The 27,784-nt window shown below is 39.5% G+C and overlaps 1 protein-coding gene across 1 annotated transcript; it reads right to left on the reverse strand.

Annotated features, from left to right (window-relative positions):
- Nucleotides 1–1,250: 1,250 nt before the first annotated feature.
- Nucleotides 1,251–27,784, reverse strand: LOC106894701 (store-operated calcium entry regulator STIMATE). The gene is made up of 8 exons (XM_014953536.1): nucleotides 27,726–27,784; nucleotides 19,929–19,977; nucleotides 17,992–18,087; nucleotides 14,205–14,326; nucleotides 8,276–8,388; nucleotides 7,273–7,350; nucleotides 6,248–6,397; nucleotides 1,251–5,369 (listed from the first exon to the last, which is right to left on the reverse strand). The coding sequence occupies exons 3-8, from the start codon at nucleotides 18,054–18,056 to the stop codon at nucleotides 5,253–5,255; spliced, it is 645 nt and encodes a 214-aa protein (XP_014809022.1). The 5' UTR covers nucleotides 18,057–18,087; nucleotides 19,929–19,977; nucleotides 27,726–27,784; the 3' UTR covers nucleotides 1,251–5,252.

A 27,784-nucleotide genomic window follows, 5' to 3' on the forward strand; every position in this document is an offset into this window, starting at 1 on the left:
ATCAATCACCTGCACATGGTCATGTTACAGCTTCGCGGTGAGCCAGCTCCTGTCCTATGCGGCCCTGCCTCATTCCTCCAGCTCTCTGGAAAATTGATGCTAGATGCCTCACCACTCCTCCAGGGAACCTGGAGAGGAAGATGGCATTTTCTGCCCAAGAAAGCAGAAAAAACCCAAGCTAGGGCTATACTCACTTTGTTAGGTATAATAAGGCACTTTGGTAATCAAAGAAGCTGCTTCCCTGGAGCTTAAGGTACAACTCTGCGCTATGTGGATAGCACGTAGGAGTGACGTCTTTTGTCAGACAGAAATCAAATAGCGCTGCTCTCCTCGTCCCCTTTGCATGGTTTTGGGAAGTAGCAGAGACTAAAGTAAGCAAAGAAGACACTGGTCATCTCCAGCATGTTGTCCTGTGGAGACAGGGGACAGAGAGGCTACTCAGTGCTAGAACTAGACACCTGGGCCACCTGGCCCTTTCCTGTCTCCGAGGAGGCGGTGCTAGAACTAGACATCCCCCACCTGGCCCTTTCCTGTCTCCGAGGAGGCACTGCCTGAGTTGTGTGATACAGGGCACTGCACCAACAAACTTCTCAACAGGATCCTCACACATCTTCCCTCAGCTTCCATTTCTACCACCTGCTGCAAAGAAATCAGAAGGGGAACAGAAGATAAAACAGGTTAACAGGTTACTGAATTAGGCCATGCCTCTGCCAAGGGCAGGACGTGGGAGGGAAATTCAGGAGTTGATATTTTTACAAGTTCTTGCTGCCAATGTCCAAAAGGTCTGGCTTTGCTCGAGAAGCCGAAGGCAGGGTGTGATCATCAGCTGTGTGGTTAAAGTGTTTTAACAACATCCTACACTCCAGAAGGCCTCAGGTCAATGTTCTGCCATCTCGGGAGTTCTCAGGTTGCACATCAAAGATTTTATTTTCAATATGAAAATACAGATGGTTATTCTCCATGTGTGCACACAGAGGGCAAAACCCTCCCTCAGGGAATGTACCAGAGAAGAGCTTGCACAGATTCTTAGTCGTAAACAAAATTTGCTACTTAAGAATAGTGTCCCCTCCAACTGAAATGGGACTTGCTATTAAGGTAAATGAATATATTGAAATTAATACCAACAGGAGAGTGCAAAATGGTAGATCTGCAGTAAACTCTGCAGCAAAACCTGCTTCCCACAACGGCACATTATAGAGATTGAAACACAAGCACTTTTAAACAGAACAAGTATAAAACAAGTGTACAAATCTGTAATAAGTCAAACTTTATTGTAAACCATTATACAATGTAATTACATCAGATACCCTTAAAAGTTAAAGGTAACACCACTGATTAAACAATATGGTCCAAACAGAGGGCAGCAGAATACAGCTGTTGGTTTCGCTCACATAGGCTATACTCTGAATTTACTCACAAACAAACCCAACATTCAGTTTGAGACAGATACCCACGCAAGACAAAAACACCTACAAAAGAGTCCCTTTTTTAAAGATACTGCAGTTTTACTTTGTAAAACCATAGTAGTCATTTTCAGTAATTGAACTGGAAACTTTACCTAAAAAAAGTTTGCACGCCTATGCTGTAGATCTACTCTGACTTGACGCGGCTGAACTTACTCGCTTTCGTTACTGGTTTCCCCTGTAAAAAGCACAGCAAAGTTGCAAACATGGGTTAGTCAAGCACAGTGGCAGAAATTTCGAGTGATGCTCGGCCCCCCGCAGAGCGCGAGAGCCCACATCTCCCTCCCCAGCATCGGAGCAGACACCTGCCGGAGGGGATCACTTTGCATTGCTTTAATTTGCAACTCAATTTCTGAGTTTTCCCTGAAGAAAAGCTATAGTACATTTTAGTTAGCAACAAGAACATACAGCATTTACCTACTCAAAGTAAGACAAGGGGACCTGAACGTATTAAAGCCAGAACTTGAAAACCACGTATTAGACAACACCAGTGTTTTAAGTTTACGCAGATGTGTCACAGGTCAGATACTAGGAACAGTTAATACATTTAGGTTGACCATTCGTGGTAAATTTGATCTCCACTAATACTTCTCTGTCTCTTCTCTAAGTTACAATCCCTTTTTCTTACTTTGGCATATACTACGTAGCTTATTTTCATTAAACAGACTCACATTTTTTTAAGCACAGCCCGAATTAAACCTTTGCTGTGAGTTGTCCCAAAGTCCATTTACCAGGCATAAATTTCGAGCGCCAATTTGAGGATAATGCAAATGTTGTCATCTTGTAACATTATTACTGGATCAACTCTTTACGAAAAATTTATTTTGGACTGTGCTGCCAATACATTTCAACGAACAGTAAGACATAGTGAAGCACTAGGCACATACTTCCTTCTCACACATACAAGTTCTTCAGCCAAGAGCACCCATCCCACCTGTACCTTCTGCAAGAATTCCAATTTTTATCTTGCAAAGAAGAAAACTGCCAATTTCACATTTTCCATCTCTTTCACATGATAAAAAAAGACTGACTAGAAAAAAAACCCCATTTTTGTTATTGGCTAAGGTTGCAAATAAAATTTTTATCTTAGTAGAGAAGGTTAGAGTTGTTTCTCTCCCTCCCACCCCCCAAAGATATGCTCCTCCTGTTACTACTGTGGTATTTATAATACTTCTGTCTCTTTGGCTCATAGTGCTTTACTACATCATCTCACTGGGCATACCAAAATCTCAAAACAAGTGACATTTAAGCACTTTATGACATGAAAAATTGGGAATTCGTATACCTTTGCTATAACCATCTTCAAGAAACTGCTCCATAGTGCTTTACACTGTTTTGTACTTGGTCAATAACTTTGAGGTCTGCTCAAAACAAATATTTTTACATGATTAAGGCCATAGTTTTATACTGACACTTCACAGATTAAACATGAGACTGGAACTAGAAATAATTCTGATAATTTCAGTTACCGGAGAAGAAGAGGGAAAAGGAAGATAAAATGAAAGCTCGTACAGTTAAATTTGTGTGCGCTGCTCAGTTATCTCTGACGGATGACGAGGACAGCGGTGGCTGTGCAGTGGCATGAAGCACGTGTTGAATAGCTTTATTTCACTATCTGAAATAGAACAAATCCTATGCTAAAAAAATAAATGCTGACATCTGTGACAAGAGCCAGTCCTAGCTCTTAAATCCCTTTGGAAAAGTGAGCTGTATGAGACTATTCTGTTCATGAAAATGAATTCCTTGAAGTACTGTGCTTTTGGAGATATGCGCCCACCCAGTGGCAAATAGTCAAGAGAAGTCACACAATCAATGAAAAAACCCAAAAAACCCAGAACAGAGGCAACACTGATTAGGGATATTTCCCCATACCCCCACCCCCCCATTTCAGAATAACTCAACCTTCCACTGTCATTTGTTTCTAGATTTAGTCTAAAAGAGCAACTGGGTCTAGTGGGAGGTGTCCCTGCCCAGGGCAGGGGGGTTGGAACCAGATGGTCTTTAAGGTCCCTTCCAACCCAAACCATTCTATGATTCTAAGAAACACTAGTACTTAAACTTATTGCAGTTATTACATTTCAGTGCACAGTAACAGAGGTCAGTGGCTCAACTAAACTCACAAACGTTTGGTAAAATGTCCCTTCTGGCCAGCTGGACAGGCTGAGGTGTACCTGAAGTCTGGGAACATTGTGTCCACCTCGGCAGCCATGCAGTGAAAAGGAATGCTGGAATAGTGAAAATAAGTACAGGAGCGCACAGTTCAGTATTTACTAAGGCCCAAGAACCCCATTTAAGTGGTCTGGATAACAAATCACATTAAGACCTAGTAAATCTATAAAAAATGTAAAAAAATCTTAAAAAGTTCTGAGCAGTTTTCCAATGAAACTGTTTAGTTTAAGGCTTGGAACATTTCCGATGTCCAGATACTACAACAGATTTGCAATTAAGGTCTGTTGTCACCTTTTTGACACATTGCCTTGTCCTGCACAAGGTTTAACTACACAAGGAAAGCTGTCAGAAACAATCATTTAAGAAAATATTCAAAGCAAAAGGATGTCACTGAAGACATGTCTGCTAGGTTTCAGATAAGCACGTATTATCAAAAGACACACACTGAAAATGACAAAAATTCTGTAGTAACAACTGTATTATACCTCTCGAGGTTTTTTTTTTTTACTCACTACTAAAGAATAATCAAACTTTATGGAAATTAAGCAGGAGATATTTTTTTTAAGCGTATTAAGTAGAAGATTGTTTTCTCAACAAAAACCATGGGACAGAATTATTTGCAATACTGTAGCAGAACTGTTTCAGTCAGATCACGGTCCAGCACTGCAGGGAAAAGTACAAGAAATGTTCCATCTCTTTTGGGTCATTTGAGAGGTATGCACAAGAGACTTGCACAAACAGAAATAATTAGTGTCATCCATAGTTATTAATTTCACAAATAACCTATCACAACAGATTTTTGTTATACACTAAAGTGCACGTTTGTCAAATATGCAAACACCACCTCCTATTAAAAAAAAAAAAAAGGTATTTTCAAATTATGTGGTCAAAAGCACATTTAGGACTGCATTTTTAGTGATATTTGGTGACTTCAGCAGTGACAGAGAGCTTTTCCCTTTGCAATCCCTTTGTCTTAAACCAGGACACAAGGATAAATAAGATTTTCACTACAAATCTTTTGACCTGTTCTGCACAAAAAAGGGAACCACACCCTTTTCTCCGACAAAGAGAATCTTTAAATACAACTGTATGAAAATATAACTTAAATATAAAATAGTCAAATAGATTTGAGGAGCCTTGGAAAAAAATCTTTGTTCCACCTATTAGTTCCATAGGTACCCGGTAGCAAGTAAACATTTGTACTTAAAAAAATAATGTTAAGTTACAGCTTGTAACCATAAACTATTCTGCTCTAGGAATTATGCTGCAAAAGCCAGTTTTAGTAATAAAACACACTCCTTTAACTTAGTTGATTCTGATGCCTTTTGGAGAACATCTTAAACTGTATCTGTTTTCTATGATCTTCTCTGAAATATCAGATACAAATCCCCCCAGCACCTGGTCCTCAACAACGCTGTGTTTTTCACACGTGATGAAAAGACATTCTTGCATAATTGGTCAGTGTGTCTGTAGTGCAACTGGACTGGAAATCTTCCAGCCGACCGCCTTCTGTTGGCAGACTTTGCCTTTGTATGAAAAGGGAGATGCAATTGCAACATTAAAACCCACTGACTGAAGTTTTTGCCACGAAACCTGCACATACACAGGTCGGGGAACGTGTCATACAGGCAGACCAAAACGATGCTTTTTCTTCTTAATGGGCTTTAAGTTGGTCAGTCTACGCAGGTCCTCTTCAGCGTCTGATTCCTCCATCTCATCATCTGCTGAAATAAGGATCTAAAAACAAATTACAGCTTCTGAGTAACACGGATCAAAGTCATGCTCTGTTTTTATTCTGCTTTTAACCTTTTACTTTTTTTATGCTTGCAAAGCACCTTATTACTTGCTCAAGAAAGAGCTTACAGAACACAATTTGGATTTACTGCCAGTACTATCAAACAACGTCACACATCTTATCTGGAACCTTCAGTAAATTTCAAAGAAGGATGCATTAGTATTAATCTCTACTACAATCACTGATTCTAAACCTAAAGAAGTGATTCCAGCACCTCCACATCAGTGGGGGCGGCTTGTTAAAACAAGAGAGAATATATAAGCTCTCTATCCACACTGGTATATGGCAGTCATTTTATTAAAGAAAACCCCATATAAATAATACTGTCTGTAGCGCAGAAAAATTATATTAACTAACTAAAGCTAAAACAACTCACCTTCAAAGATATCACCCATTCTTCAGCTGAACTGAAAACTGCCCACTTATTAGAATTTAGAATAAAATTACGCTGAGGCAAGGATGTAAATACTTCTCCAAAATCAGGCCAGTTGCCTCCACCAGCTTCCTCTCACAATTAGAGTTGTCCATTAGTTTTATATTCTGTGTGGGTTTTTTTTAGAAGCATTTGTAACACAGTTCACCTGTGACATTTAAATATATTGTTATGCCTTCCTGCCCATCTGGAAGGAAATTCACTACTATGAGCGGTGCAACGATGCCATTTTTCTTAACTGGTTTTCAACTGCAAATGCTGGGAACTACTGTTAGAGGTACATGCACAGAAAATCAAAGCTAAGTTGAACAGCGTTACAATGAAATCAATTCCATGAGGGATGAACTGGATTGATATCCCTCAATTGCAATAATTAACTCTACTTACTTCTGACTCTGACTCCTCATGTGATGCTGCTCTCCTGTATCGGACTTTACTTCCATTTCTTGAATCTTGTCCTGCTTCCTTTTCTTCAAGTTTAGCTTTTGTCTTCCCTTTCTTCATAAGAAAATTATCTACTACCCAGAACATTAATGCCTGATAAAGAGAAGGAGGAAGTGACAGTTCAGTATTCTTTGGAGTTGTATATGTTCATTCAGTCAGTATTTGGACAGAATTAAGAAAACTTGACAATAATTCTGAATTGGCCAAACAGGAAAAGTATTGTATGGACAGAATGTCACATGGCTTATTACATATTGCATGAAGGCTCTAGAACATAGCTACTTTTATCTGTTGTAGAAGAGAAGAAAATAAGAAAAGTAGCTGCTATTCAGAGTGCTCGCATATGAAACTCTTCATGTAGAACAGTTTAGGCAGACATCTCAGTCCAACAGACTTTTAGTTCTCAAAGGATAAATTTCACACTTGAACAAATTAAGGACAGAAAAAATAATCATTACCAGCAGTTATTAAATGCAAGGACACCCACCACCTCTGGCTCTAGTCCCTAATTCCCAGATTGCTGGAAGAGTACACTTTGGGAAGGATGACTGTGCACTTGCCCTTTTCCTCTGCTCCATCATAGGTCAGCCACCATTAGCTATGGCCAGACACAGGATACCTCACAGCACAGCTATCCTTACACCAACTGTTTCCTAAAGCAAATTTCATTGTAATTTTATAGTCTCTATGTCAGTATTTCATTCATTCTACTGAAGTCATCATGCCAAAGAGGTCTACGAGGCATTTCTGAACCTCTCCTGAGCCTGGTTACTTAGTTCAACCAGATTTCAGCTTTGTAAAATCCAGACATATCCAAACATCCAGACATTTCATCCCTTCTTTAACACCTTTAAAAATCAATTAAGCACCAAGGTACATTGTGCTTTAGGGACTAATGTTAATTAATTAACACATGGCAGAAAGATATCCAAGTAAACATCTCACAGAAGCATGCAAGTTGTACTAACATTAACAAAGAAGGGAACTATCAGCATGACAATAGCCAGCTCCAACTGGGGGTTCTCTATGGGATTCAATAAAGCTACCTGTGGAAAGAAAAAAAGATTAAATTCAGATCATGGCAGCATATGCACAGAACTGGATTAGCAAGTGCAGTTGTTCATGTTCTAGCTAATGCTACGGAAAGAATTCATATGAACCAAAAAAGGGCAGTTTTGTAGAAAATGAAAGTACTTAGGACAGCTTATAAATCACCACAGATAAGTGGGGCTGGCGAGAAACTTATCTCTGCCATTTGTGTTTACAGAGGTCCGAGGAGCTACATTAGAATCATCTTGAACATTTAAGAGCTGTGTGCTCCCCAGGGTCTTGTTTTCAATTCCATCTTTAGGAAATTTAAACAGACCAGCATTTCACAACACACACAGTAAGGAGAAGACAGAGTTCCCAAAGTAGTCCAGAGCACATAACAGGGACTAACTGGTTTTAATGGGCTATAACACCACACACTATCACTTTGAGTATTACATTGCACAGATTCTATCAAAGTAAATATCTGATCATCAGCAATGTCTTCGCTAATCCATTGCAAATTACTAAATTTCTACACTTTAGATCTATCAACAAGGTCAGGCAAAGAAAATTATTTAAAATACTGTAAGAAGCAATACAAAATAGCTCCAAGTAAGGGTTAAAGACTTAACAAAAGGAAGAACCACTTAGTAGCTTCAAGAGCATTCAGACAAGGAGATAGAGTAAAATTTTATATATTGCAGTATATAAAAAAACCTCCAAAATATGACAGGATATTCCTGGCAATGGATGCCAGAAAGCCTAATTAACCATATCCTAACCAAGCCAAAAGAAGGTGCCACTGCCACGGAGTTAAATGGCCTTGGCTGTAGACAGTTATGATGCTGGAGCCAAACCAAGAACCACTGTTAGAAGTCTATTGCTTTACAGCTTCCACCTCAAATTCATTTGTCTGTACAACGCTGTGAAAACACAAACCTCTTTCCACTGAGGTATAAGCAGCACTATAATGATGATGGTTTTCTCGAATGTCATAATCATTATGTAGAGAGCACACTGGCCCATCCAAGCACTGCACTGCACTGGGTCCCCTGCAAGAAAGAAGAAAGGTTCAATGCAGGCATAGGGTTGACTTTACTTCACAGTAAACATTTTAGAAGAGCAGTATGAGACGAGGCAGGGCAGCTCTAGCCTCCTTAAGTGCCTTCTCCAGTTGCCTTAGCACTGCTCCTTCTTCTCCCTCAGCCTCACCTAACTTTCAACAAGTATAAGAAATGGAATAAAACAGGACTTTATCCAATTCAGCAGTACCTGGTTATATGCTCACCAAGTTACATAATCTGAGGAAAGCAAGACACATACAGTTGGATTACATTTGTTTCTCATCAAATTGTTATTTTTGACCCTTTATCATGAAGTATTGAGTTTCTTAGAAGAAAAAACTTAATGGAAACAGGAAGACCACAAATATTTGAACACAAAAATGTGTGTAGACTACTATAGTCTATAAAAGCAAGGTGGGGGGGAAGGGGAAGAAAAAAAAAAAAAAAAAGGAGGACTGGTACACCTAAGAAGCTTTGTATGTGAGCTTAAAGCAGCACTTCACAACATCTTCAAAGGCGGCTTAAAACTTTTAGCCCGGAGATGAATAATGGGCAATGGAAATTCAGATGCCTTTATGTATTTGTAATGCATAATGGATAGTTGCTACTTCCTTTTCTGGAATGTTTCTGAAAGGCTTTCAGTATTAATACTTCGTAAGAGTCTTGAGACTTCCCGTCTTACTGTTTGCTGCTTAAATGGCACAAACAGAAATTGATAAATCAGACTGGAGTCCAGAACAAAGAAAAATTCCTAAGCAAGTTTTACAGCAAGAGCTAGTGATCGACCCTCATGAGCTTGAGAGTCCAAAAGAAAAATGTTTAAAATGCTCAAGTTTTACAATTATATACTAGAGTTTATGGCCTCTGTTGTAAAAAAAAAACAACAGAAAATTTGAAATGGGAAACACCAGTAATTCAAAGTTGAACAACTGTGATTTTTCTGAAGATACAAAGCCTGAGTTAAGTTTAAGAATTAAATTTTAGCAATTTATTTCTATACTGCACATTTTTATTAGCACTCTCTAGCTTTCTTCATTAATGAGCAAACAGGAAAAAAAGAACTAAATCTAGCTTTAGCTACAGACTACCATTGAAACAATTTATTCTAAGATCTTTTCAAATCTGTATTTAATTCCTAAAAGCAAAGACAGCGATAGCAATTTTGCATCTATTCCAACTCTGTCCCATGAGATTCTGTATGTCCAAAAATTATGAAACTCTGTATTAAGAGTATTGTGCACTATCACCAAGGAATGTTTTGTTCCATGATGTTGTTGTGGGGAGGGGTGCTGTTTTTTTGGTACATGACTGAAATTAGAAGTTGTGTATATTAAATTCCACTTGAGGATTTTTGTGTGCCCTACTGCATCAACCAAATTATCTCTCAGTTCTAATTAAAAATGGGGAGAAGAGGGATGCTGTCTGCTTTGAATTTACCAAGTCTTTTGACAGTCTCCCAATAGGAACTTTGTAGAAAAGTTGGTGTTATATACCAACGAGTAGTATATAATGTACAATTCTGACATAAAGGAAAAAGGCTTTCACAATGCAAGTGGTTAAGCACTAAAGTAAGTTGTTCAAACGGGTTCTTAAATCTCAAACCATGGATAAATTAAAGACTGGACCACCTGCCCTGAACAACCTGCTTTAGCTTTGAAGGTAACCCTGCTTTGAGCAAGAGGTTGGATTATATGACCCCTGGAGACCCTTTCCAATCAATTTTTTACTATGATTTTATAACCTATGCAATTCAAGGGAAAAACCAGAAGTTAATAACATCACCACACCCAGGAGCCGTTCCCAAGAATATTTGGGATATTTGTAAGTTCAAAGAATCAGTACACAAACGCAAATTAGAACTTTAAAGTTAATGTTGAAGCCATAAAGCTCTAATTTAATTTCTAACATCTCTGACAGTCTCTCTTGAATTCTGATTTTATACCTGTCATGTACAAATTACATGTCTAGAATAAACTAGCAATTCAGTAGAAATCTTGTTACTGCAAGAAAAGTGCATTAAGACCAAAACTGAAAAATTTTGAATCCTCAGTGACAACTGCAGCAGCACTTTTTAAAAGTGCTCGGCAGTGAAAAACTAGTCTAAATTAGTGTGTGCTATTGTCAGCAGCCTCTTTGTAGAAGCACATTTGTAGACAGCTCTCGAACAAAATAGCTGTGATTCCTCTATCCTGTAACTTCTCTCTGTTCTTCAAATCCTGAGAAATATTCTTAAGAAAATGCCAACTCACAGAACTACTCCAAAATAAATTTTAAAAAGTTTTAAAAATAAGTGCTATCTACCCTGTATGGCTATAAATAAGTTGCTCTGCAAGTTGCAAACAAAGAGCCAGTGGGAAAAGATGCATCAAATACGATTTCTAAGCTCTGCCATCTGAGAAGCAAAGACAAGCAAAGAGACCAGGGCACGATTTAGTTGCCAAGAGTTCATTGTCACCAAGAGGGGTTTAGTCACCTGTTTTCTACTCACAGCAGCTAAAGTAGCCTAAGACAAGAAGGGAAGGAGAACGCAGGGAACATTCTTTTCAGTATAGATCATGACTGCTTTTCTCCTCTTTACGTCCTCTTTACGTCCTCAAATACACTAATTGATTCTGCACTTCTATTAAAATCCAGCTGCTGATGCAAGGAATCTGAAAATACAAACCTAGAAATATGAATACAAATCTAATAAAGAGAAATTCTGGCATAAAAAAGCCCTTGAGGGAGCATCATGCTACTTGTTTGTGAATCAGCGTGCACTGCTCTTTTTGCTGTACAAAGAGCAATCATTTATGAATGCTGATATTTTGGTACCCATTCTTTCCTTGAGGCATTTATGCTTAAAAACTATCCTCCATATAAAGAAGAGGCTTTTAAAACCAGCAGGACACTGCTATTTTTGTGACAGCTTCAAGTAATGAATCACCAGGGATCAAGTAATAGAGCTAAGAAGGGAAATGAGCTCACAGTGAGAATTAACTTGAGACAAATGATTATTTAGGCTCTAGAAACACAAACAACATCGCTCAATCACAAGAAGAGACTTGGAGGGGGCACTTGTTTGTTTTCTTACACTTGCAAACAAACTGAAATCACACTGATCTCCGTGCTGAGGACTCGACTTTACTACCTCAGATAAAATGCCACAAGTCTCTGATACCTTTCAGTGAGCAGACACCTCACCACCCACGTATGCTAAACATCCACATTTAACTTCAAAATACTACGTCTAAACACAGTTGGACATAGGACTGCATTTTAGTCCCCCCCTCGTCTACCCTACTTAATTATTTTAAAGACTCTTACAAAAAATAATACAAAAGTTTCTTGGGGCAAAGTGAAAAATTTTAAGTAAAATGCTAATATGAAGGTTTGCACTTCAGAAATGACAGCAGTACGTAACAGAAGAGGGCAGCAAACGATCCAATGAAAATTGTCCTTTTTAGACAGATTTCTTATGTGGGGTCTAACCTTACTGCAGAGCCATTACTAATAACTTCCCATCTGCTTTCTAGGTCCCTCAATACCATAAACCTCTCCCACATGATTCATGGCAACACAGATTCACAATATGCTTTTGAATAGTGCTTACGATAGCTTGATTAAGAAACCAACACACTAAAGTCAAGACAGCACATTAATGAAGATTCAGAAAAGTGTTAGCCACTAATCAAATGATTTGATATTGGAAAGAACAACTAAGTAAAGGGACTTCTGTAATTTCATATATCGCTTATACACACACATACATAGAGAAGAAATACTTGATAAGCAAGTTTAGTCATTTCAGATCCCCTTACTCAAAACGACAATAATGGGTCACTGGCAGACCACCTCCACAGCATAATGTAAGTAACAAGTTCATTTGTTGATTTTAAGAGCTTAGTTACTGCAGTCACAGATGCCTCATAACTAACTAGGATAAAAACAGCTTCATTTTGGAAGTCACTAAGAGATAGAGACAAATTTCAGGAGAGCGAATATTCTCCCCCATCTTCCCATTCACACAGACCACTTACTATTAAAAAGATATTAAAATGGGACAGAACAGATTATACAAGAAAAGACAGAATGCTGTTAGGAAGAAACCAAATCTAGTATTTGACATGATTACAAGTACCAACCTATAATTGTAATAGATACGCCAAGTTTTTTTTATTTGCTCTGAGTGGGAAGCCAGTTTTATACGGGCTGAAAGCTGTTCAAACATCTTTAAATGGCTTCAAGCCAAATCAACAATCAGAAAAAGGGACTTTGGGCAACAGGTCTCAAAGCTCAGTCAGAAGGTGCAGCTCAGAAATGTCTCAGCTCTTTCCTTGCCCTTTTTCCTTTCCCTGGGCACTGGTGCTTACCTAATCCCCTAGAGACCCAAGTCTGGGCACTGATCTGGAGGAACTATTTACTTTTCTACATATGGTGAATTTTCTGATGGTTTAGCGCTCTGAAACAGTTCCCTGAAGAGTCAGAAGTGCACCAGTCCAAGGAAAAGAGTGGAAATATTGGACTGTGGCACGTGGGAAAAAACAAGAAGTGGATAAACAGGGTTGTGGCAGTGCTGATTTAAATAGCTAAAATGGCCATAAACTCTACCCTAAAAGATACACATTAAATATACATAAATCTAACAAAAAATGCCCTACTGGTATAGGCAGTTATTTCTCCTAAGACAGATGCTTGCCATCATCTCTATTTTAAAACTCTGACATTCAAGCAAATAGCATTTAATGCCATTTAATTGTAAACTTCCCAAGCTTTTAAGGTACTTCTACTTGAAAAGGCCTTTATTTATTTACTCTTAATTCCATCAGCCACTTAGAATCATTAAAAAAAAAAGAAACTTACAAAACAAAAAAAACTACTGATGATAATTATGAAACTGCTATAAAAGCTTTTACTGTGTTAGGTAAACATTATTTTAACTTTATTTTTCCAAACCAGAGGTTTTCTTTGTTTTTCTCTCTGATGAAGACTCATAGCTCTCTTTTAAAGTAACCTCTCCCCCATTCCTATCTCAAGGAGCACCAAATTCAATTTTCAGCACCTACACAGAACTTCCATTGCCAACCAGCCAGACTAAGCAATCTGAAAATAACAGGTTGCACAGAATTAAATGCTGATGTTGAGTATGTATGATACCCAACTGCATCTGCAAATCCACAGTTTCTGTAGATAAGTGGACTTCTGTGGCTAACGTAATGGAAGATGAAACCCACAACTTCACATAAAAGCGATGTCACTAGTCTGTCCCTCAGCCTGTATGAAAGACATATGCATTTTTTATCAATGATACAAGCCTTATGTGCAGGAGTTTGAGTGATTGTTACTTGAGGACAAGCACAGGCCTCCTTGCCATTCTCTTCACTGAAGGTTCGTGGTTGTTTAAAGAGGGCTGGCAGGACTCTTAGCCCATATCTTCAGACAACAGCATGTGGTTCAGTGAAAGCTTTACTAGGAAATGACATTCCAGCTATCGTTTGTTTAGAAGTGTTTCAGAGTAAGTTTACAGACTTATTTTTTCCATGAGATTAGCCAATATCGTAATTTGTTCGATCACTCCTAAAAAAATAAATACTCAAGCAGTTGTTCCAAACTCACTAAATGCATACAGACTAGTTGAGGTTCCTAACACAGAAGGTAAGGCACATGCTGAGATAGAGAACTTAAAAGAAGCCTCATGACAAATGAAATATTAAAATGACCACCATAATAATTGTATAACGATTTTAAGATGAGTTAACCACCAGCTGAAATATTGTGAGACTCTATCCTGAAAATAATTTCAGTGCAAGAACAGAAACATTTACCATATTCACCAAAGCGAAGGGACTCCCACTGCTGCCACTCCACAATGCTGCTGACGGCACGTATCCCAATGTAGATTAACAGCATTCCTAATGTGGCATCTAACAAGAAGTTGATAAGGTACCTAAAAGGAAAAAGGTAAAAGAAAACAAGGAGCAAGGGTCCATTTTCTACAAGTTCAGTGTATTTTAATACCACGATTGACAAAAGATCTGTATATATGTTGAGAAGCCGAGTATTGAAAATAATCATTGATCCATTTCTGTAATAATATAATTACCCTAAAATTTAAGTAGTTTTAGAAGACTCTTAATATTATTTTTTTCTGTCCTTAAAGTTAAGCCTCGACTTCTATTTTCATGAATTCTGATCCGTGCATGTGCATACTCTACAGAAACTCCAATATTAATTTTACTCCTTTAAATTAAAACCAGATTTCCTTTTTACAACTGCTAAGTTCATTCTGCATGGAAAAAGTGTATTTGAATAAAACCAAAAGACTAAATGGAAAAGGAATAAAAAGAGAAGTTATCCTAGAGACACATGAAGGAATTTGAAAGTAAAAAAAACCCAACCCAAACCACTCTTATTCCCAAGGGAAAAACTAGACAGTTTTTCTTGCTCAAGGGAGCCCCCTCCCAGCCTCAAGGAGGAGGGATGAACACCACGCCTAGAGAGCACAGTCACTATCTGGTCAAATTTCAACTTAGTGTCAGGAAAAAAAAAACTTCTTACTTTTTTGCACTTCAGTTCTTGTCCAATAAACACTTGAAATAATCAGGAACAAGCCTTTCCAGAAATAGAACAATAAAACAAACCACCCTTCAGTAGACACACAACTGCTGCACTACTGATTTTATTATTTCAAGGAGAGCTTCTGGGATCCTACCTATGCTTCAAGAAACTAGAGACTACTGTCGGTTTCAAATTAATTCTTTGGTTCATTAAATGGTACAGCTGAAATTCAGAGCATTTTATAAGTCAGTTTAGTTTATTTATTATCACCAATTTTAGCTAAACAAAACAGCAGCTGAGAAGGAGACAAATAGAAGACACATATAAATCCCTGTTACTGAGTTTCTTATTTGGTAATTTCAAATAGTAAACTCTAGACTTTATAGAAACTTATCTGCAGGGATAAAAATAGCAAACCAGAGACCTGTGGGTGTCTGCTGGCTGCGGAGAGAAATCCATGTGGGCAAAACAGTATCAGAAACAGGAAAGCAAAGACAGCATAAGTGTATTCAAAACAGTCACAGAAGAGTTGTTCTGACCCTCAAAATCCCATTCAAGAACAGCTCAAAAATAAAAATGAAGCGGGTGTGTCTTGATTCAGCCAAGACTGACCCATAAGCTTTCTAAAAAATAGTTATTTTCTAAGAGTTGCGTGTCAAACCAGTGTTTTAATGAACTCCGTATTAGCCAAACATTAAGATCAAGGTTTAGAGTTTGGCAGAGGAAACTCGGCAATTACAAGTCTTCACAAGTCATTTTAAGGCCACAAGGGGCTGCTGTAAGCCTGTAGGAGGAAGGCAGCCATCGGGAGCAGGGAGAGGAGCTGTGCCAACACCTATTTCACATCCCATTAGGGCTCACAGCGCAGGCAGAGCGTGCCCCATATTCCCCAACACATCAGGCTCACGACGTGCAGGCAACCACTGGCCCCATGCTGTGCTGTAGTAGCCACCCCTGTTCATGTGTAACCCCTGCCCTGGCACCAAGAGCACCCCAAGGAGCTGCTGCCCCTCAGATCCACCCATCTGACTGAGAGTTCAGTGATGGAAAGGCTGGGGTTCACACAAGCTTCCCCATGTCCCACATACAGACAGCCCAGTGCCCGGCCCTGCAGAGGAGAATGCCCTTTGCTTTACCTGTTTAAAATCCTTCAAACCCCCACCTGTCTATCGAGGTGTTTTAACAGATGTTTTATCAGCTCTGATATTATCACGTACCTGCCTGAATTACAGCACTACGCTCCCAAAATAACAAACAACAACTTCCGGTTGTAGTTCTTCCCAAGCTTTGAACCACAATGTTTTCTAAAACTGCATTTTCTGGTCTTGTTCTAAAAATAACCCAAAAACTACAAAACAGGAAAGAACAGAAAGCTATTCATGTTTGAATTTGCTGAGTAAAATTATTATTTAAAGTCACAGACAGAAACGTTGCTTTAGCTCACTGATTTTGACTCACTTGCACACTTAAGATATATTTTTCCCCAAGAGAGGATAAGTGGCTTTGGATGATACAACATGCTATTTATTCTGCTAACACGGAGGACCCGCACCCTTATCTGAAAAATGATACAGCTCCACATTGAAATTGTTATCCCGAGAATGGCGAATAACAGTCTCTACCTCACCCTCTCACTTGTTTTGTGTCACGTTACACTTCCATGAAAAGTAGTATTTAAAAATAGTTATATAGACTATATTAAAATATGCAGAAGAAAACACACTTTAACAAACCTTTTATCTTGAAAGCTCAGTACACAGCACTAAGTTATTTTTAATTTTAAAATCTTGTAAATAAAGCATTGAGCTTTAGCTTTAAACACTGGCAATTTTACACATGCTTTGGTTAGCTTACACAAACATATACTTTAATATAGAAAAATTGAACGAAAGTAATTTGCGCCTGCCAGTTTTAAAATCTATCAGAAAATTCTTAAATCAGCAAGCAAGGAAAATCCTACAATGATGCCTGGTATTATTGAAACTGTCATAATTACAACCTAAACTTTACAGTTAGTGTGTTAAAATATACAAAATTTTCCCTATCAAAATGCTTTGTGGCGGGGAGAGAAAAGCAGTGTTTTATTTGCACAGTTACAGCATGTAGGAACACAAAAGAAACCAAGGAGGAACAAGGGAAATAAAACAGGCCTGTGAAGCAACACAAGCATATTCCTCGAGCTGTGTAGCTCCTTTGTTTACCAAAGGACAACAGTGAGCAGATGCCATTGAAGGAACTGGATTGGTTTTAAAGGGCAAATTACTAGGCTTTTAAAACTAATTTCACAGCTTCTATTGCCAGGAACGTGTAAGCTTTTTTGAGCATGAGCTCTATCAAGAACAAACCCAAACAATTACCATTTGCTTCAGGAGCTCCTGTAAAGAGCCTGACAGGGTCTTAGTCATAAAATCTTCAGGTTTAATATACTACAGTGAAATGCTTATCTACTTAGTCACACTGCTCCAAGCGTGACATTGCAAAATTAATTTTTGTACTAACTGCCTGGGTACCTAGCAAGATTTCCTGCTCTTAACAAAATAGAAATACTACTGCAATAGCTAATGTAAGTTTTAGAAAAAAATACAAGCAAGAATGATTTTTACTAAATATCCCTGAAAGCAATCTGAATTTATATTAAAGCCTTACTGCAGCGAACAGTGCAGCCCGAGGTCAGTGCACACCACTTTATCCTCATTTCCTTTGGTCCTTAGCACCTCCTTCAGTGAACAGCCTCATATGACACTGTGCATCCCGAGTCCTCCCTCAGTAACTGGAGAGGAAGTAGCAGTAAGTTTACCCTCGGTCTAAAATATCTATATACAGCCCAGAAAAAAAAAAAAAAAAATCTTTCCCAGGTCCTGCCAAACCAGGAACTTAAAGAGCACAACTTTCATCCTTGATTAACTAAGCTAAAACCAGAGGTTTCTGAAAGGGATTGATTTCTACTATGAAAATTGGTTTCTCAGCTCTATCTTCCATTATTGTCCACATAGACCATCAAACGCAACTGCAAAACTACCACAAAGACCAATTATTCTGAAATTTAATACTCACAGTGAACAAGGGTCTTCTTCTGTAAGGTCTGATAAATAGACATTTGCAAAGTGGATGAACAACATCCCTATGGCTTGCTTGGAAGTATCTAAAAACCTGTAAAGGAGTAAAAACGGTTTTTAAGACACACAAAACGGTTTGCAAAACAGTCAGATGTTGCAAATTTACTTTAATTAAAATTCCAACTCAATTATGAATTTTTTTTCTTCAAATGAGAACACCAGAATGATGACGTGTCATGGTATTTAGCTTATTTAACAATGTTCCATTTTAAATGCCCCCCCCCCTTTTTTTTTTTTTACTTGACCGAATCATACTAACTTGAAACCCTACCACTGTGACTTTAAAGTCTAGAGATATCCTCTTGGTATCATATGCATTATCCAAGAGCTAATCCTCACTAAACCTTGCTAAGTCTTTAATAACCTCTTGTAAACACTGAGTATCCCAGCCTCACTAGATATTTCAGTCCTTTTATGTTGATGCCTTTTTAGCAAGTTTATAGCACAGACAAAAATAAAATCCTCATCATGTGCTTGTTCATGAACAATTTAATAGCTGGCTAATGACTCCCTTATCTATAGTATTTTGCTAAAAAGCCAACATATTTTTCACCTGAAAGCATTAAGTGGTCTCGCTGAATTTTATCTAAAGTACAACAGCTTAGACCACGCTGCAAAAGAATTGCAACCTTGAAAGCATTATCTCCACAGCAGATGCCAGTTAGAGAGAAAACAGTTCGCTGCTTCCAGGGAAAATACCAAAACCTACTTAGGTACTGATTCACTACAGACTCTAGCCCCAAAATACCAAAACCTACTTAGGTACTGATTCACTACAGACTCTAGCCCCTACCATTCTTTTATCATCATCCTTTGCACAAACCAAAACTTCCAGTGGATGTTTTATTAAACGTTAAATGTAGGAACCATGTCAAAAACACTCTGTAGACAAGACTGTGTTTTTCACACAGGCCAACACCCATTTTTCCTGTTGTTTCATTGTCTAAAGAGACCCAAACACCCCAACAGATTCAAACAACATTTTATGCCTGAACTCATCTCTCCTCCCTGAGAATTTTGTCTTAAACTTTATTCTCTTGCATTCCTTGCACGACACAGAGAGCAGAGTGTTGGAGATGAGGCAGGAAGCCCGAGAGTTTCTTATCAGTACACTACGCTATAAATAACAAGTCCCAGAACAAGATTCTTTGCTTAAAAATTAAAGGCTTTCACTGCACTACTCAGAATTTCAGGGTGAGGCAGACTGCAGTACACAAAGATTTTGTATTTAGTGTTCCAATAAAATAAAGGTCAGGATTAGTTATGAAGGGCAGCGTTGTATAAAATAATTTTAAACCACTGGAGTCTTCAACAACTGGTACAACAGATTAACATTTACACCAGCCTCTGAACTAGCACAAGTTATGTTGGCATTGCTACAATCCAACAACTTTTTAAAAGTAATAACAAATATACTTTTTGTATCTTGCATTCTTTTATGGCCTATGTATTTATATCTCTTACCATCCTGTTTTCTATCTTATATGTAGTAGGATAGCTACAGAACATGGCATTTTGTTTAAGCCCAGCTGAGAACTTCTTGTAAGCTTAGCTCTAAGTTTGTAGATGTTCAGATGCATCTTAGGGCAACTGCAAGTTTCCACCTTCAGGAGGAAGCACAACTTGAAGCTTTATGTCTAAACACATATCTTTTGTTGAGATTCCTGGAAGTGTTTAGTAAGAAAGAAACAGCAGGAAAACCCACAAAAGGTAACATTTTATTGATTCACACATTTTGGTAACTTTTGTTTCTCACTCTCAATCACCAATTTCTTGTCACCACTTTTTTAATCATCACACAGAAACAATCATTCCTTCAATTTCTAAAACAGGCAAGAAAACACATATTTAAGAGCAAAGGATGGAGAAACATACCATATCCTCCAGGGACGTCTTTCATGCTTTGGTTCTCTGAAGCGTTTTACTGAGGAAAAACAAAAAAAGCAAAATTGAGGATAATCAGCAACTCCCAAACCAAGAAAAATATAGAAAAGTAACAGCAAATCATCTTGCAGAAACGTTACATTCTTTGATAAATTAGATCTTACACAACTGCATTTCACTTTATCAATCTCTAAGGATACATTTCTAAAGAAAGCAGCTCCCTTCCATCACCTTCAGGTTCCCACAGATCCATCATCTGGCTGCCAATACACCTCATATGAAAAAATAATCTATTACCGACCACCTTTTCATTGGGCTTAGCTTTTATGACCGCCCATCCAGAAAATTTAATTTCCGATAGTAAAGCAGGTATTAGAAAAAGACATTTCTTTTGCTCACTGGAGACCAAAAGTCAAATTGGAAAGTATTCTTGCAATATAGGGGCAATATACAATATTAGAAATAAATCCAGTGAATTAGTAACAGGACAAATATATTCTCTGACAAGGTATATTTATTTTATGGAAAACAAATTAGACTTTTGAGGGAAAACAGAATTGCAAAAGGAAAGCAGGACAGATTTTTTGTCAGATAATCCCCTCACAAAAAGGTTGATACTTGTTAACATATTAAAACCCCCCAAAATCCAGTATTCAAATTAACACCAACTATAAAAAGGCAAAAAAAAAAAAAAAAAAAATTGACAGTTTCAATCTTTATACAGCTTATAAAACAAATTGTTTGGCTATCTGATAGGAGGCTCCTCTGCACACCAACGAAGGAGCACCAAGACAATGGCAGGGGGAGCCCGAATCACTCCCTGCCCAGCTACTCCCAGGTCCACCCCAGGAGCCACCAGCACATCCCAGGTCCAGCCCCACAAGCCCAGAGGCAGATGGGGGAACATAAATTACAGACTGGGAGGAAGGGATGGCTGTCCCAAGAGAGCCTCAGCTCCACCAGACAGAGATGACATCCATCCCAGGGAGCCAGCTCTGGAGCACCTTTGGGAGGGAGGTGGTCAGTGCATCAGGGTACAGGACATGTACAGGACGCAGGAGAAGAGCGTTTTGGGACTGCACAAGACTTACTATGGGCTGTTTAGGGAAGGAACCAAAAACAGGGAAAGGGAAGGATCTAGATGACTCAAGGAGGAACAAGTGTCCACAGCAAGGGGTTGGAACTAGATGATCTTTAAGGTCCCTTCCAACTCAAACCATTCTATGATTCTGTGGGAAAATAGAGGGATAAGGGGACAAAAGCAGCCGCTCAAACATAAATAAGCCGTGGCTGGTCCATACACTTGTACTGTCTGATCTGCAGTTTGTTCTACCTTCTTAGGAAATCCCATTTCTAACTCTTTCCGAGCAAGAAAACCTTTTTTCCTACTGGGATCACATGTTGAGCCCTGCTGCAGGTGGGACCTGGGGCACGGAACCGCAGCAGCCTCACCTCTGCTGGACCTGGCCTAATGCCGTAACACAGATTATTTTCTGTTACAGCTGCAAGACACTAATTCCTTATATATCCCAAAGACAGACCCAAGATAACAGGGTAATGGAAAACCTTTCCACTAAGGATGTGTTTTACATAAGAGTTTTACTTCCTCCTTCTGTCCAAAGCTCAGTGCCACTCACCAGTTCCTTCACCATAAGTCTTGAAAAATAATTATTTAGGCTCTTATTTCAGAAATTATCTCTTAAAAATAAAAAGTAAAAAAAAAAAAAAATAGGCCCCGATTCCCCTCTTCTCCTTCAGCTTCCACAAATTCTGTCTTAAAAGGCACAAAACACGGCAGACACAGGTCAGGCAAAATGTCAATAACTATTTAAACCTGCTTCTCCAGATATTAGCGATGAATTTAAGTTTCACGTAGGATGCTGTATACAAATAACACTTACCTAACTGACAAGCCTTTAAACCACACTTTGGTTTATGAACCAACCAACAACTTTTTCACAAGGAAAGCAATTTTTCTCAAAGCCAACCAGCCTCATACAACACAGCATTAATACGATTACCCAAATGCCTTAAAATATATAAATAAATAACAATTCACCTCCAAGGTGGAGGGGCAGCATTTGCAGGGAGCACCAAGCAAACAATGTGCCATTTTACTGTCTGTCCTGTTACTGCTTCTAACAGCAGAAAATGTTTCACCCCATACAATACAACCATAAGAAATTAAAAAGTGACAAGAGGAAAAGACTGTACATTTACACCAAAGATAAAGTTGTAATAGCAACATTTGCCAGCAGTTTTCTCTGTGAACAGCATGCCATAAATATAAAACTTCTGTTAAAAATGAGCAACCCCCAGCTAAATCAACCAGTTTGCTGTTTATGACAACTTGTCCCCAGTCACACTATGGATTACTTTAATTACTGTCTCTTTTGCACAACAACAGGAAGCCACAAAGCATCACCAAATAAATGCAAGAAACAGAAGTTTCAACTTACTGTGGAGTTTGTGCAAGACGTTTTTCTGCAGACAAAATAGAAATTGAACTGGTAAGATTTGCATAGTTCGGGGGAGGGGGGGAATTCCAAGTTTAGGCTTTTGTCTGTTATTACTGAAGAAGTATAAGCCTGTGGACTCATTCTTTCTCTAAAGTATTCATTAAAAATTGATTTGGAAGAGGATGTTCAAAACTACTTCAACTGTTTCAAATTGTATCCATACTGAGAAAAGACCTTCAGAAGGCCTGCGTTTCTCCAGCCAATTCTGAAAACGTAACATTTAATTTGATTTAACTTTAAACAGGAGAGTTAACTTTGAAAGCCTCTACAGTTGTCTTTTGGGAATGTATTAAATGGCTGATCACACCACAAACTTCTACCCCCACCAAATGAAATGAGACAATCCGTTTAAAGACTACCTGATGAATATGTACCTGATACATGAATATGTACCTGATGAATATGTACACGTGAAAGCCCAGTAGATCCATATGAAACAGGGCTTTTTTTTCTCAGCTTGGTTTCTTGCAGCTCTGTGTCTGTGAACATCAGGTATTTCTGACATACGTGGCTATTGCCAGGTATTTGCCTACATGCAGTACCGGGGTTACGCTGCCTTCCCAGCACAACATACTGCCCCAGCAGAGTGGTTCGGGTTGAGAGCAATTTAATTTCTCTCCCAGCGAGGGAAATTCTTTTCTGTGCGGCTGCAGAGAGCTGGGGCCTTCCCAGTGAGGAAACTGAGCAAAACACCCCCAGGCTGTAGATAACCACACTGCTGAGCTCAGCACCCATAGCACACTTGCTATTAATAAATTAGTTTTGCAACCAAAAAAATGGCACTTTTTTTTTTTTCCTCCAAATAAAGCTTCTGTAAATTTTTTAAGCATCTATCAATTTTGGGGAGGGGAAAGCAATTCTTCCACTTGCCCTCCCCGCCAAAATATGTCACGATAGTTAGATGGGCTCCGTCTCTCTTGGCAGCCTGCACTGCTCAGCGTAAGCAGGGGGACGTGTGTCAGCTGCCAGATGGGTCTCAATCTGCCAGCTCCGCACCGCCAGGAGCTGCTACCGCCCCATATGCTTCCATTCAGAGCGCGGTACTCGCGCTAGCAAGAATTCACCATATTTAATATTAATTAACTAATAACGTTCAGAATTTCACGCTGAATTATAAACGAAGGAAGAAGTGCCGCTTGTTTATACATTCCATGCCAGGATTTTTCAGGAAAGGAAATAAAAGCACTTCTGCCAACCAGCGTGTGAGCTGCCAGATGGACAGATAATAGATAAGCGTAGAAGGCAGAGCATCACTAATGCAAAATTCAAGTTCATTAAATTGTCTTCCCGTTTCATTGAAATTCTAGGAATAATTAACACTGGAGTACTGTGGAAGGGTTTCTAACAGTTACTTTAACACAGGAGTTTAGCAATCAGTATTCCAGGAAACTGAAGCCCTATAGGGAAGAATAGAGGCCGTATATAAGAACAGAGATGTGGGAAATAAGCTAAGTTTTGCTTCAGCTAATTGATGTATCATTGTTAGTGTGATAGTACTAACAAAGAAGCCTTAGTAATAGTAGAGTCTAATAAATTGTATCCAATTAATCCCCCGAAATGCCCTTGGTCTATCAAGGCATCCTTGTTTGCAGAGCGTTATCTAGGTGAAAAGAAACAGACTAGAACATGGCCTTCAACACAAAAACCCAAAGGGTAGGGGAGTATCAATAAGGCCAAAGAAACCAGTCTGGTAAATCTGCCAAGTAGATGGTAGCAAAGACTGTGAAATAACGTGTAGCATAATCAACTAATCAAAGGTGTGTTTAGGATAATGATTTCGTAGAATAGGTGTATGTGTGCCTTATATGGGAAAAAGTGCAAAATAAACCTGTAATAGGTCAAGCGGTCGGGAAGAATGTGAGCTCCAACTTCTCAGCCAATGAGAAGGGAGACAGAAACTCAAGCGGCCGGGATAAGGTATAAAATACCTGAAAGCTAAAAGATCATCGTGCATCTATTTTTGGTGCACCCGATTCAGCGCTGTTTCGTATTAATAAATTATTATTTTTTTTAACCTTTGCTTCGGTGACTTTGTCCTCTTTAAATTCTAAGATGTGAGTGGGTGTTTCTCTCAGAGACAAGAAATAAAGTCAAACCTCTCCAAAGTGTCAATATGAAAAGCAACACTTGAATCTGTACTTGGAATTCAACCTCTCCTTCTCTCCCTCCTTCACCCTCCCAAAAAGTCCCACAGGAAATATTTTGCTGATGGGAAATAACTTCAATGCGCACTTCAGAACTTCAAGTTTCTGGGTGGCCACTCTTGTACCAGCTCAAAACTGCCCCAACTCAAACGTTTGAAGTATTTCTATGTGTCATGTATTAGTGCATTGCTTAGACACACGTTCTGGCAGCTCACAATAAGAATATTTCTGATCCAAATAAAGATCTAAGAATATTTATCTAGATCATTAATTTGAAATTCAAAGAAAGGAAAATAAGCTGAAGAATATTCAACATGTTTGATGCCCTCTGTGGCCGTACTACAATAACTGCTCTTCTGAGGAGAGAACTGGGAATTTCACCTGTATTTCTGCTCAAAACTTTTTCAAGAACAGGTCAAAGAGAAACCATGTGATAAAATGCTTCATTTAATAAACCTCCTACACATTTCTGTCATCAGACCTCAGCAAAGCACCACCTGAGCTGGCCAAGCAGAAGAAGAAAACCAAAAGGAGGAAAGGTTAGGGAGGATAAGATCACGTTCGCACCTCGCACACACAAACCTGGCCCTTCTCGCAGATCCACAGGCAATGGGCATGAGGAAACGGCCACAAGTTGCAGCCAGAGAAATTCCAGTTTGACAAAAGTAAAAAATTGCCCATGAGAGCAATCAAACTCTGCGAGAAGCTGGCCAGAAAGGGGGCAGTGACTTCAGTCTCACAGACCTTGAAAATGCATCTGGACAATGCTTCAAGCAAAGGCACGTTGGCTGGCCCTGCTCCGAGCAGGAGGTGGGAAGAGGTGACATTTGGGGTCTCTTCCAGCAAAAATTAGTCTGTAAGTCTAAAAATCATCTTTCTGTGACATGGTACTTAAAAGCTCCAAGATTTGAGCCAATAACCAAAATATGGCTAACTAACCCCCCCTCTACTCTGAGCTTCCACACCACTGTCATGATATACCATGAGAGCGCTGAATCTCCTCCAGCAGGTTGGCTTTGCTGGGCTTCCCAAATAACATGTTGCAACCAGAAAAATCCTCTAACACAGCCCTCACAGTGCAGGACCGATGTGATTTGAAGGGTTACTTTGGGCCCAGGTGAACCTCATGAGGTTCAACAAGAGCAAATGCAAGGTTCTGCACCTGGGCCGGAACAATCCTCGCCACCAATACAAACTAGGGGGTGAGGTGTTGGAAAGCAGCCCTGAGGAAAGGGACTTGGGGGTTCTGGTGGAGGAGAAGCTGGACATGAGCAGGCAGTGGGCAGCTGCAGCCCAGAAGGCAAATCACATCCTGGGCTGCATCAAAAGAAGCGTTGCCAGCAGGTCCAGAGAGGGGATTCTGCCACTTTACTCTGCTCTGGTGAGACCTCACCTGGAGTATTGTGTGCAGGTCTGGAGCCCTCAATATAAGAAGGATATAGACCTGATGGAGAGGGTCCAGAGGAGGGCCACGAGGATGATCAGGGGGATGGAGCACCTCTGCTACGAGGACAGGCTGAGGGAGCTGGGGTTGTTCAGCCTGGAGAAGAGGAGGCTCCGGGGAGACCTAATAGCAGCCTTCCAGTACCTGAAGGGGGCCTACAGGAAGGCTGGGGAGAACCTGTTTAGAAAGGCCTGTAGTGACAGGACGAGGGGAAATGGCTTCAAGCTGGAGGGGAACAGATTTAGACTGGAGATTAGAAGGGGGTTCTTTACTGTGAGGGTAGTGGAGCACTGGAACAGGTTGCCCAGGGAGGTGGTTGAGGCCCCATCCCTGGAGATATTCAAGGAGAGGCTCGACGAGGCCCTGGGCAACCTGGTCTAGTTGGGGGTGTCCCTGCTGACTGTGGGGAGGTCGGACTAGATGACCTTTGGAGGTCCCTTCCGGCCTGGGAAATTCTATGATTCTATGATATTGATTCACATCGTTTCCCACACTGAAGGCAGGTATTACAGTTTCCCACAGAAACAGATTTCCAGCTACATCCAGTGATACAGCTGTACTGGAGAAAGATAATCAGAAACTATGGTTTCTTTAAGATTAAAAAAGTTATGAAGTAACTTACTGAAAGGAAAATTTTGTTCTAGTTTTCCTTGTTAAAGACTGACACGCTATATGAAACGCGTGAGCTCACCAGCTTTGCTCCCTTGCAAAAAGGATTTTTAAAACTTCTATAAGACAGAAAGCAGTATTAGCCATGCAAGTATCCAACCTCATCTCTTAATTCCATTGTGTCCCTGGCCTCAGAGATGTGTGTGTAATTAAGAATCTGCCCATTAAAGATGGTCACCCAGAGAGACACTTAGAGAAATGCTGGACACAATAGTTTAATGACCCAGCCAGTTAGTTAATCAGGGCCATCGTAAGACTAAGGACCCAGTGTCTGGACAGCCACGCGGTACCTGCAAAACCACAGATCTTATCTCTGTCTCTTCCTTCCAATGGCATCAGTTCGAGCAGTGTTGTGGCTACAGTTTTCAGACAGCAAAAGCTTTGCGATAGCTAAAGGGCCCTGATGGGCACTCTTGTTAGAACAGAGAACAAGGGACTTTGTTCAACTGCAAAGTTAATACACAGGCGCCAAGTGTCAGCCAAGCCCAGCTAGCTCATGACCGGGGCTGTTTTATCTCAACACAGATGACATAAGATGATGGAAAGTGACGTGCCAACAATGGATTTCACATAATTTATCCAATGTGGAGTAGTGTTTTTGCTGGATAAACATTGGAGAATTACAGTTACTGGAAGTTACCTCTGTAAAAACATTCACTTCCCACCTGCTGCCACATCCAGCTAAAAGCCTACCTGTAAGCTGTGTGCCTACAAAGGTTTTGCGATAGCTAAGGGAACAGCTATCACAGCCTGAAGCTCCCCTTCGCAGTGCTGGGGAAGAGAGGACAAATCATCACCAGAAAACAAAAAAAAATATCCTACAATACTGCTACCTGTGCTTTGGAATATACAGACTACATTGCTGCTTCAGGAAAGGCAGCCAAATACATTACCTGAGGCTGCTGAGCTTTTTATTCTTAACACGTACATATTTTAAGCTCAAAAAAAAATATTTTTCCAAATGCTTAGCTTGTAAAGATTGGCTGGGGGACACACAAATAAGTTATGTTACCTGTCACATACAACTCAGTCTAAGACAATTTCGCCAAGGCTGATCTCATGCATCCTGGT

Source organism: Calidris pugnax, unplaced genomic scaffold, assembly GCF_001431845.1.
Source record: "Calidris pugnax isolate Ruff unplaced genomic scaffold, ASM143184v1 scaffold247, whole genome shotgun sequence".
Lineage (NCBI taxonomy): Eukaryota > Metazoa > Chordata > Aves > Charadriiformes > Scolopacidae > Calidris > Calidris pugnax.